Genomic DNA, 12868 nt, shown 5'->3' with positions numbered 1-12868 from the left:
GAGAGCTTTGGTCTTGAAGTTTCTGTTTGCACATGTTTGATCATAGGAGTGTGTGCATTTCAGCTTATAAATAGAAAGGATGAGACTAAACTGCACGTATGCATTATTCAAACTGCAGGTATGAATTGTGTGGATAAAAGGAAAAATATCTCTTGATAGAGGAAGAATATTTGTGAAGAAAATTTATAGCTAAACACTGTGTAAATTACTTGATGAATTGTTTTTGATGGGATTAGATACCTCCATTATACAGAAACCTATTTTAATATTTTCTTTACAATTTGATTTTTTAGCTTTAGATCCAGCTAAGGATCCATGCTTAAAGATGAAATGTGGTCGCCATAAAGTATGCATTGCCCAAGATCCTCAGATTGCAGTCTGCATTAGTCACCGGAGGCTTACACACAGGTAAACCTTGTTAAGTTAAATCTAGCTGATTGAACAGTACTCTTTACGATGGACAACTGCAGAGAATAAATATTCAGTAATGGCTGCTAAGCTTCTATCCTTAGTTTTATTGAAATGGTATCAGAAGCTTGGTTAACACAATTTTGATTCTCTTGGGTTAAACATTGTTATCAATCAGAATGATGATGGATTATAGACTTTTAGATATATATTATCAAATAAAGTGGGATTTATGAAGATGGGATTAAAGTGCTACAGCCAGATGCTTACAATTTTTTTCAAGGTTAAGGAACAATTATGATTTTGGTACCATTGGAATATTTTTGTTTATGCCTATGCAAACTTACCTATTTCCCACAGAAGAGGGTCAGATAAAAAGTTAAAAAGAGAAAAATGGATGAGTGATGCTCAAGAGATGACAAGTCATAAAATAAGAAACCTGGGACTGGAACATTTTAGGACACCTTCCCTAAGGAAGCTCTCATACCTCCAGAGTCCTTGCATTTTCTTCAGTGGAGGCAGACACAAAATTCCTAGAGGGAAAGGAAGGATTGTAAATATTTTTCTTAAGGATCATCACTGCTACTGTAAGCTAGGCTCTGTTTTGAATCAGATCAGTAATTTAGAAACAGCCTCTGTAAGTAATTTCTGAGTCGTGGGATTGGAACACATCAAACCAAAGGTGAAGTTACCGGGTAACTGAAAAAAATTCCATATTTCTTTTAAAGAGATGCTCTTTGTGAAAACACTCTTTTCTGTGATTGTGGACCCGATTCATTTCTTGATCTTAGGTCACATGAGCAAAGGGTTTTACCTATTTGGGTACCCTCATAATTTGATTTTTGGCTTCAGTGTACTTACATCTAAATTCTGTTATTCAAATATACCATCAGAGAGTGTTAAAGAATAGAAAGCAACAACTATTTGGTTCGCTGATGTTCTTTATTAATATAAAAGCACATATGCATAAGGCCTTTTATTACATGTAGAGTGAATCATGGAAAGTCTTCATTCCATAATGAAAATCTGTAGTGGCAGATTTCAAGAAACAAAGTGGGTTGAAGCAACCAAAATAGAGAGTTGGCAATGTGCTCACTTGGGACACAGCATTATAGTCTACAAATAGTATACTTTTAAAAGCAAAAGATACAGGGAGAGGGAGAAGGAGAATGACACTTTGGGGATATTAAGAGCTCTTGGAAATAACATTTCTGTAACATCATCCTGCTGAGGGAAAGCACAGAAGGGCAAAGGAAAGTTATCCCAAATGTATCCCCAATCAATCCTGATTACCATACTAGTTTTATAAAAGATTAACAAAGCTTCAAGCAAGAAATTTATTTTTCTGTTTATTACATTAGGGCTCCCAACAGCTTCTGAATATCTTGGAATTCCTATTAATTATTTCTTAAATATTTTTAAATATCAGTATGTGACCATGTGGGAGGTGGTGGTGAGAGTTTTACTTGAGATCAATAAGAAGACTAAGAAATTAATCCATATATGACTCTTCAATTACGTTGCAGAGACTTAGTCAATACATACCCAATAAGAGCACAAACTGTTTTAGTGTAAGTTCTAGAGACCCTAAGAAAGATTTCTACCTACACACATGTAACACTTTTGAAACAGCTTCGTCTGCCATTCCACCGCTGACCCTCTGAATCCAAGTTAAAGAGGAACTGAACACCTTACCATTAATATCATGCCTGAGACAGAGACTTAATCCTTTGACACTTGCTGAACTCTGAAGCTAGGAGAGGTTAAGTTAAACGATTCAAGGCCACAAAGCTAGGAATTTTCAGAGTGTAGATTTCAATCTATACTTACTGGCACCAGAATCCATGATTTTTGCAACTCTGCTGTTATCACTGCCTTTATGACTTGTTGAATAAAGACTTAACAATAGACATGAAGAAACTTCCTTAACATAATAAAGACTATTTTTCAGAAACAAATAGTCAAAATATTTCTTAATTTAAGTATTTTAAGCAACTAGAATGGAGAATCATCAACTACTATTTATTGATGTGATGGTGGGTGGGGCAGAAGAGGAGACTACTATGTTTTAAGTAAGTGGACATCAAAGTGTTTTATGTAAATAGTATTTAGTCCTGTTGTATTTCTGATATAGAATTTTTAAAATTTGAATTTAACACATACTGTATTCAATAAATAACTAGTTTCTAAATAATTGATATTATGATTAATATTTAATATTTATTTGCTTTGAGATTGTCAGTACTTAGTGAATGGTTATACACAGGGAAGGAGAGTTTTGTTGAGTACTTTGATCAATATAGATGAATAATCTAAATAATCTAGGTCTTAAATTTGGGGATTGTGTGTGTGTTTGTGTGTGTGTGTGTGTGTGTGTGTGTGTGTGTGTGTTTTGGAGATGGTGTAGATAGAACACAGAAAGGAGACTTAATGAATCAATTTTGGCCTTTTGATTAGTAATCCTTACTTTTTTCCATTTAAAGAAACAGCTCATTTTTTCTTTCCTTTCTCTGAAAGAAGAGAAAGGGAATGAAATCTATTGTTTTCCTCTGCTTGGTGACTCCTTTTCAATGGAGCCTTCTTAAGGCTTCCAGAATAACTTCACACCCTGTTCTCTATTACCTTAGCTTCCTGAACTTCTCATCTTATCATCTTTTAATGCTGTCATGTTTGGAATAACTTGTTTAACTTCAATCTCCTTCAATTTATTGGAAGCTTCATGAAGTCAAGTTCTGTTTTATTCCCCACTTTATACTCAGATCCTGACAAAATGACTAGTATATATTTCCTTTGAGGAGGGAATAGTGGAGCTGTTATTCATGGAATATTTAGGGAGGAATATTTTGAGAAGTTGATTGAGCACTTGAACTGATCAGGCTGGATAATAGAGGCCTAAATGTTGTTTTCTGTGTGCTTTATGCATATTTATTGAAGGTGGATTGGGAAGGGCATAGCAGTCAATTAACATTATTGAATCAGTGAAGGAAGGCATGACTGTCAGAAAAAGAAGTAAATGATGAAATTATGAAGGGGAATTTATGAACTCTTAACAGATGGTTTTAAGACACTGTAGATCCCTGACCTGCATTTTAAAATAATTTTTAATAATTTAAATAGTTGGTAATTTTCTCCTTAGTGCTTTAAACAATAATTGTTTTCTGAAATCAAAGAAATAGCAAGAATAGATGGCTCATTTATTTTTACGTTTTATACCAGCTTAGCTTTCCATTGCCAATGCAGAGGTTGGTGTAAAGCATTCAAGCATGTCATGTTCAAAGTCATATATTTGGATATTTGTCTCCTAATGGCTTTTTCTGTGAAGAATTGACCTCCAACAAGCACGGCACCAGTGTTCTGTGTTGGCTTTCTGTCACCATTATCATAATCAGTTAAAACCAAATAGTTTTATGATCAGTGAGAAAGAATCTTAATTGCAACAATTTTTCCAAAATGGTAACATGATTTTTTAGATGGCTTAATATAAGATATATGAGGGAATTACCAGGCTTGGACTGCGACCCGCTTTTCACATTGTTATCCTGGGAAACTGTTCTGGAGATGTTTTTAGCTGAGGGTTTTTGTTTGATTGTTTCTGTATATTGTGAGCAAGAACCCCAATGTTTTATGCTTCCTTTGCTGCCCAGGCAGCTGCAGATAATTATCACTATTCCTAGATCAGTGTTTCTGGCACCAAAGTTGCTGATATTAAAAGGAAAAGACTTGGTATAATAAGACAGAGCAAGGTTGAAGAAATTGTTGTAGGACAAGAATAGCCATATTAATTTCTGCTTCATTTACACCAAAGGATGAAAGTAAAATCAATAAGAAAATGCTTTTGGCCTCATAAGAAGGCATTACATAGAAGAATGATGGACTAATTTAAAATGCTATTTACCAAAAATAGATATCAGAGAAATTGAGTGCTAAATTCCTCTATTTTAATTACATACTTTTGAAATACATATTTTATTATGACTGTATTTATAAGAATATCCAAATTTTTATATGATTATTAAAGAAATAACTATTATGTTTATATTTTCATTGCACTAAGGTAGACATGTTTAACATGGAAAGGCTCAATCACTGGGCCTAAGCTATAGTAGAATCCCCAAAATGTTTTGGGGAACTGAAGCAAACTTACCACAACTATTTTAAAATAATATCCTTTATGCTTATGTAATATTTATCATCTGTGGTATATGAATGTACTGATATTGCTCATAGGGAGAGTGAATTCCAGAATTTATTACACATTTGATATGTGCAAAGCTTTTTTCTAACTCCTTTAAATCAATTTAGCTTTAACAACAGTTGTAATTCTTTATATTAAGTGTCTTTATGCCCATTTTATAAAAACAGAGACCAATACTCAGAGATTCTGGGTTCCCTGCCCAAGGGTAAAGAGAGAGAGAGAGAGAGATTACAGAGTAAGGTTTAGAATTTGAAATCATGTCTATTTTATATACATATTCCTTTTTTATAATTATGGGATGAATTTTAATTATGTGTATGAATAAATGTTATATAACTTCATAAGTTCCTAGCTCTCCATAAATCTTGTACAGTTAGAATATAGAGGGTTTACACAGCACACCTTATTGTGATATATTCCCTCTCCAGTTGAAAATCAGGGACCTACAGATTAAAGCCCATAATCCTTAGCATAGTCCTTTATAATCTGACCCAGGTTACAACTTCTGATGATGTTGTTTTAAGGATTAATGAGATGATATACCACAATTAGAGCAATACCTGCTCCACAGTAAAGCATTTTATAAGGGTTAGCTAATACATTTTTTCCTTAACATATTGTATATTTTATAACCATAGGTGTTTGTTATGTCTGAGTTGTTTCCTCATAAAATGCTCTGCCCACTTCTTCCTTTGTTCGTCTGGCAAATGATCCATTTACGAGGAGGTTTTAGCCTAATGGTAATTGTATGTAATTTGAAGCTAACTGACCAGCTTTGAAGAATGGCTCCAGCTCTTGGTATTAGAATGACTCAGCAAATTAAACTCTCAAAGACCCAGTTTTCTTATTTATAAAATGAAGTTAATAATGATGCTATCTACCTCCCTCTCTTTTTATGAGAAGTAAAGAAATGATTGGTGTAAAGCACTTCTCACAATGTAAGCACTCAATAAACATTACTTATTGAGAAATCCCTCTTTGGCTTTCCCTGACATCTCCCCCAGCCAATGGTAGAACTAAATTCTCCTTTATCTTTGTGATCACAGCACATTAGAAACCCTTTTATCAATATAGTTGTATTATGTTATAGTTATGTGTTATGTATGTTCTAGTTATATGTTGAATTGCTGAGATGCAGTTGGCACAAGCATTTGAGAAAATTGGTTGGCTCCTGTCATGATTATACAAGATCAAAATTAAGATTACGTTGTACTTTAAGTAATAGGAGAGATATGATTTTTCCAGTTGAGAATTGAGGGAATGAAGACAATGTCTCATGTTTGTGCTGGCAAAAATTTAAGAAGCAACTACTTAAAGAGAAATAACAAGAAAGCAGGTATCCCTTTGCTCTCTTAAATGTTGCTTGGGTGCTGTAATTTGAGCAAATTTGCTCCCCTTAAGGTTTTCTAGTGTATATGCTTTACAGTTGCTGATATCCCCATACCCAGAAAAGAGGGGCTTCAGACCAAACAGTCTAACAGGAGTGGGATTCACATCTGCTAAATGCTTCTTGGCATTTAGTATCTTAAAAAAATTATTAGCTACACATGAGTCCTCTCATGTCCTTTCAGGTAGCTTTTATTTTTTCAGTGGGCCCCTTCTGCTTAGCAGGAAACCTCCTTATCTTTGCAGGAAGGAAATGCTGGGTCTGAGTGGAGATCCCTCCACCTGCTTGATTTTATGTATATAATTGACTTTGAAGTCTGTATAAAAGATTTTGAACAATGTGTGTTTGTGTATCTTCCAAATCTCCTGATACCCAGAATTTAGCTGTGAGAACTGGAATTTGAATTATGGTGGTCAATAGAAGCGAGCAAGATGAGCACCCAGTCACAAAAACCTGGACTAGTAGGCTGACAGTAATAGAAGGAATCTAGTTCATGGAATTCTGTTAACAAGGAGCACAAGGGATTCATTCATACTTAAGCAGTTTTCTCTGCCATCCAACTCTTTCTTCATAGATGTCTCATATACAGAGAAAAGAATAAGAATTAGAAAAAGAAGGTACAACAAAGGAATATTAAGGAATTGCTTGATGAAATACAGTTTCTGAAAGAGACAAGAGACTAGTGGAAGCCTTTGAAAAGAGGATTATTTACTGAATAATGAAGAGGGTAACTTTTAAAACAGTATTTTAGTTGGACCTTGATATCTCTTCACCCAACATCTTCAGACGATGAGGATTAAAACACTCAGGTTTAAAGTCTAATTACATTATTTAGGTTTTCATATTGTAGGTAGACAGATAATTAGACAGAAAAATACCTGCCTATAAATATCAATAATTATTCCTGTTTTCCTAAATATAAATATATTTCTATATTTTATTATTTTGAGGCAACTGAGAAAAATCATGATTGTTTACTAGCTAAATGTGAAAATGTAGGAAAATTTACAATGAGGTTGATATGTGGTATCAAATTTTTAATTTATGTTTTCATTATTTAAACTATTATGAAAACAACATGTGGATATGGTAACAATTTCATGTAATAGAAAAAAGGAGTGTACTCTTTCCACCCTAGACTCTCAGTTCCACTCCCACTCTTCCAGAAACTTTCTCTACTCACACACATTCACACAATTATCTCTATATGGGAGTATTTTATACAGGTTGTTGTGCTTTGTCTTATTAACTAAATATGTTTGCAATCTTGCAATTCAGCATATGCATTTTACTTCACTTCTTTAAACAGCTTCAAAGTTGTCCATTTTATGTATCTTCTAGAATTCATTTAACCAGTACCTTTTTGATGGACATTAGGGTTAATTCTTGATTCTTCTATTACAATTCTGCATACAGCACTTATCTGCAGACATCTTTGCATACATATGTATGCATATCTTTGCCATAAATTTCAAGCAGGCAAATTTTTATGTCAATGGAAAAATGCACTTTAATTTTGATATATATTGTGAAATAACCTCTAAAGAGATTGCAACAATTTCTCTACCACAAGCAATGTGTGCTGGTTCCTGTTTTGTCAGCCTTGCCCAAAGCATACTGTCTAGATATTAATAATTTTGAGCTTTAAAATGTTGTGGTTTATTTTTTATTTATATTGGTTTAGGTACATTTATATTATCACTATTTAGTCTCAAGAATAAATGTAAGTGTGGGTCTGTGTGTTTTTCATAATGGAAGTTTGTGTCAGAAGTGCTGGTGTTTCTTTTCCTGCATTTTAAATATTTTTATTTTGAAATACTTTCAAACATATGGGAGAGTTGCAAAAGTACTGTAAACTCCATACAGAAAACTCCAGCATACCCCTAACTCCCCGGTTACCCAACGCCAGCATTTTTTTAACAGTTTGCCACATTTTTTTGAATTACTCTATCTGTTCATCAGTCTACCAATTCTTCTCTCTGTCTGTCTATCGACCTACCAATCCATTTTCTGAACACTTGAGTACAGGTTGTATATACATCATATTCCTTGAATACTTAATGCTTCCATGTACATTTCCTAAGAACAAGGATATTCATGTATGTAAACACCTTAAGAGCAGTTAAGTTCAGGAAATTTAACATTGATATAAAGCTTATAGTCTCTATTCCAAATTTTACTTTATATACCAATCATGTCCTTTTGAGCCTTTTCTCCTCCACTCTAAGATCCCATACAGGATCATGTATTGCATTTAAGTGTCATTTTCTCTTTAGTTATGCTCTCACTCTTTCTATCTATCTCTTAAATTGTGGAAACATATATACAAAATGAAATTTACCATCATTACCACTCCCAAGCTTGCCATTCAGGGGAATTAATCACATTCACAATGTTGTGATACCCTCACCACTCTCCATTACTTAAATTTTCCATTACTAAACTGAAACCCTATACCCTTTATGCATTACCTTCCCATTCTCCCTGCCCTCCTCTCCCTCTAGCAACCTGTACTCTAATACCTGTCTCTATGAGCCTGCATGTTCTCTGATGTTTCCTTTGAAGCTACCATGGGGCTTAAATTTAACATCCTAAATATATAGCAACCAGCCTTTATTGTAATACAAACTTCACTTGAATAGTATACACAAACTATATTCCTATACCTTCCTCCCACCGATATTTAAGTAGTTATTGTCACCAATTATATGTTCATGCATTGAGTCCAAAATCATGGATTTGCCATTAAATTATGCATATGCCTTTTAGATCCTGTAGGTAGTAAAAAAGTGGAATTAAGAACCAAAAAATACAATACTACTGATATTTACATTTACCCGTTTACTGAAGATCTTTATTTCTTCATGTAAGTTCAATCTGCTGTCTATTGTCCTTTTTTTTAACTTGAAGAACTCTCTTTAGCATTTCTTATAATGCCAGCCTAGAGGTGATGAACTCCCTCAGCTTTTGTTTATCTGGGAATGTCTTAATCACTCCCTCATTTTTAATGCAATTTTATTGAGATATATTCCCACACTATACACTCCATCCAAAGTATTCAATCAGTGGCTCACAGCATCATCATGACATAGCTGTGCATTCATCAGCAAAATCAATTTCTCCTCTTTTTTTTTTTCATACTTGTCTTTATTACTCATCTACTCATACCCTGGATAAAGGGGATGTTAGTCACAAGGATTTTACAATCACAGGGTCACAAGATGAAAGCTGTGTAATTATACAATCATTATCAAAAATTAAGGCTACTGGATTACATTCAACAATTTCAGGTATTTCCTTCTGGCTATTCCAATACACTAGCAACTAAAAAGAAACATCTGTATAATGATTCCGTAGTCATACTCATCAGTTAAATCCTAATTTCTCAGTTACACCTCCTCCCTCTCATTTGATCTTTCTCTCAATCTTCAGGGATATCTGGGCAATGAGCATTTCAACTTCTTCATACTGGAGAGGGGTGTTGATATTATGGGGTAGAGGAATGAACCTGGATGATGCTCTTGGAGAGACTGATACCTCTGAATTTCAGGGCTTACCTGCTGTGATAGTTAGGTTCATGTGTCAGCTTGGCCAGGTGATGGTACCCAGCTGTCTGGTCAAGCAAGCACTGGCCTAACCGTTGCTGCAAGGACATTTGTGGCTGGTTAATAAACCAACAGGCTGGTTTATTAAATCATCAGTCAGTTGGCTGCAGCTGTGGCTGATGACATCAACAAAGGGCATGTCTTCCACAGTGAGAGAATGCAGTAGGCTGGATTTAATCCAATCAGTTGAAGACTTTTAAATGAGACAGATAGAGGACCTTCTCTTCTTCTTCGGCTGACCAGCAAAGCATTTCCTGAGGAGTTCGTCAAAGTTGCCAGTTTGTTTCCTGAGGAGTTTGTCAAGGTTGCCAGTTCTTTTCCTGAGGAGTTCATCGAATATATTTATTGGATTCTGCCAGTTTGCTGCCTGCCCTACAGAATTTGGACTTGTGCATGCCCACAGTTGTGTGAGATACTTTTATAAATCTTATACTCATAGATACCTTTCATTGATTCTGTTTCCCTAGTGAACCCTAACTAATACAACTTGGTACCAGGAGTGGTTCTTGAGAAACAGAACCTTAAAATGGGCTTTTACAATTTGTTTTCTACTCTGATTAGATTCAAAGGCACTGATGACTCCATTTCCAATAATGAAGAGGGCACTGACAGTCCATGGCATGAGTTGGCAAAGGAGATAAGCAAAATAGCACCGTTTGATTCTCCTAATCATACTCTTCTATGAAGCAAGGCTCTGGGTGACAGTGTTTTCATCACCTTCACAGAGTTTTGCAGAATTAAGAGGTATAATGATGTTGGCTGGCTGCTCTTAGATACGATGGCTAAAGTGATAAGAGAAAGGGACAAGCTAAAGTCTTCAAATTTAAAACTTAAATGCCTTATGACAGATGTAAAGGTTTCTATGTGTTCCCTGAAAGAAAATCTTATTTCCTGTGGCCACAGACTTGAGATTTCTGCAAACCAGATGCAGACTCTCATTGTGCGAGTGGCAGATTTACAGTGTAAACTAAAATCTCAACCTCTCAGGGTGTCTGCTGCTAAAGTAAAGGCATTGGCTGGAAAATAATGGGATCCCAAAATTTGGGATGGGGACATATGGATTGATAATAATGGCAGTGAGGACATTGGAACCCTGGATTCTGCTGAGTCATTGTTAGATTTACCTGTAGAGGGCTGTCCTGAGGAAATAGTTTACCCACCCCAAGTCTGCCCTAAGGAGCCTGCCATCCAACTTCCACCTAAAGAGATTAACCCTTCAGTGCCTGGTAATCCTGTAATGACCTCCCCTGAGGAAGCAGCCCTCACTCCTCTGTCTGGAGAGATTAATCCTGTTTTAAGAAATGAAAATGCAACAGAATGTCCTGAGGTAAATGGCTTGAGGGATAATTCTAATTCTTTTTATGACCCACCCCCACTACCAGTCTTTGCTTCAAGACCTAAAACTAGACTAAAGTCCCAACAGGCCCCTAAGGGTGAAGTAGAAAGTGTGACCCATGAGGAAGGACACTATACTCCAAAAGAACTATATGAGTTTTCCAATTTATACAGATAGAAACCAGGGGAATATGTGTGGGAATGGATATTAAGGGTGTGGGATAATGGTGGAAGGAATATAAGGTTGGATCAGGCTGAATTTATTGATATGGGTCCACTAAGCAGAGATTCTGCATTCAATTTGTAGCTCAAGGGGTTAGAAAGGGCGTTAACAGTTTGTTTGGGTGTTTGGCTAAAATATGGCTCAAAAGGTGGCTGGCATTACCAGAGGTTGAAATGCCAGAACTGCCCTGGTATAATGTAGAGGAAGGGATTCAAAGGCTTAGAGAGATTGGAATGTTGGAGTGGATTTATCATGGAAGACCTGCTCACACACTCCTGGAATGTCCAAAGGACACACCTTTTACCAACACTGTGAGGAATAAATTTGTGAGACTAGCTCCATCATCCCTGAAGAGCTCTGTAGTCGCCCTTCTCTGTAGGTCAGATATTACTGTAGGAACTGCTGTCACTGAGCTGGAATCCTTAAACACAATGGGGATAATCAGATCCTGAGTCGGTAGAAGCCAAGTGGCTGCAGTTAATTGCCACAGACCAGGTGGGCATGGCTACCATAATGAAAAACAGGCTCAAAGCAGCAGTCAAAATAATCTGACTTGCAGAGACTTAATGGCATTGGCTAGTAGATCGTGGAGTACCAAGTAGTAAAATAGATGGGCAATTGACTAAATTCTTGTTTGAACTATATAAGCAGAAGAATTCTAGGTTAAGTGAACAAAAGTCTCCCTTGAATTACAAAAACAGAGAGTCATGGCCCCTTAGTCAATTCCCAGACTTGAGACAGTTTACAGATCCAGAGCCCCTTGAATGAGGGGAAGGCTGGGTACCCTTGAGGAAGGACCCTGTTTCACTGCCAAAAATTTGTACTGTTAATCTTCCTCCCAGCCTTCTCCAGGGGGACCTATGGCCTTTTGCCAGGGTGACTGTGCATTGGGGAAAAAGAAATGATCAGCTATTTTGTGGATTATTAGACACTGGTTCAGAAGTGACATTTATTACAGGAGACCCAAAACATCACTCTGGTCCACCAGTGAGAGTTGAGGCATATGGAGGTCAGGTGATCGATGGAGTCTTAGCTCAGTTCCATCTCACAGAGGGTTCTGTGGGTCCTTGGACCCATTCTGTGGTTATTTCTCCAGTGCCAGAATGCATAATTGGAATAAACATACTCAGCAACTGTCAGAATCCTCACATTGGTTCCCTGACTCATGGAGTAAGGGCTATAATTGTGGGAAAGGTCAAGTGGAAGCCAAAAGAACTGCTCCTGCCTAGCAAAATAGTAAACCCCAAGCAATACCATATTCCTGGAGGTTTTCAGAGATTAGTGCCACTCTTAAGGACTTGAAGGATGCAGGGGTGGTGATTCTTACCACATCCCCATTCAACTCTCCCATTTGGCCTGTACAGAATACCGATGGGTTTTGGGGGATGACAGTGGATTACCATAAGCTTAACCAGGTGGTGACTCCAATTACAGCTGCTGTTCCAGATGTGGTATCATTGCTTGTGCAAATCAACACATCCCCTGGTACCTGGTATGGAGCTATTGACCTGGCAAATGCTTTTTTTCTCAATTGCTGTTAGTAAGGACCACCAGAAACAGTTTGCTTTCAGCTGGCAAGGCCAGCAGTTTACATTCACTGTGCTACCTCAGCGTTATCTCAATTCTCCAGACCTATGTCATAATATTGTCCACAGGGATCTTGATCATTTCTCCCTCCCAGAAGACATCACGCTGGTACATTATATTGATGATAT

The 12868-nt window shown here is 36.4% G+C and overlaps 1 protein-coding gene across 3 annotated transcripts in view; it reads left to right on the top strand.

Annotated features, from left to right (window-relative positions):
- Positions 1-12868, top strand: part of SPOCK3 (SPARC (osteonectin), cwcv and kazal like domains proteoglycan 3) — a 505924-nt gene that overhangs the window by 251345 nt on the left and 241711 nt on the right. For all 3 annotated transcript variants that reach the window (XM_037830971.1, XM_037830972.1, XM_037830970.1), the window contains one exon: positions 294-408. In XM_037830971.1, the coding sequence (XP_037686899.1) occupies positions 294-408 (115 nt within the window). The remainder of the gene's footprint in view (positions 1-293; positions 409-12868) is intronic.

Source organism: Choloepus didactylus, chromosome 3 (genome assembly GCF_015220235.1).
Source record: "Choloepus didactylus isolate mChoDid1 chromosome 3, mChoDid1.pri, whole genome shotgun sequence".
Classification (NCBI taxonomy): domain Eukaryota; kingdom Metazoa; phylum Chordata; class Mammalia; order Pilosa; family Megalonychidae; genus Choloepus; species Choloepus didactylus.
Note: the sequence above shows the minus strand (reverse complement) of the source record. Positions and strands in the feature narration are given on the sequence as shown.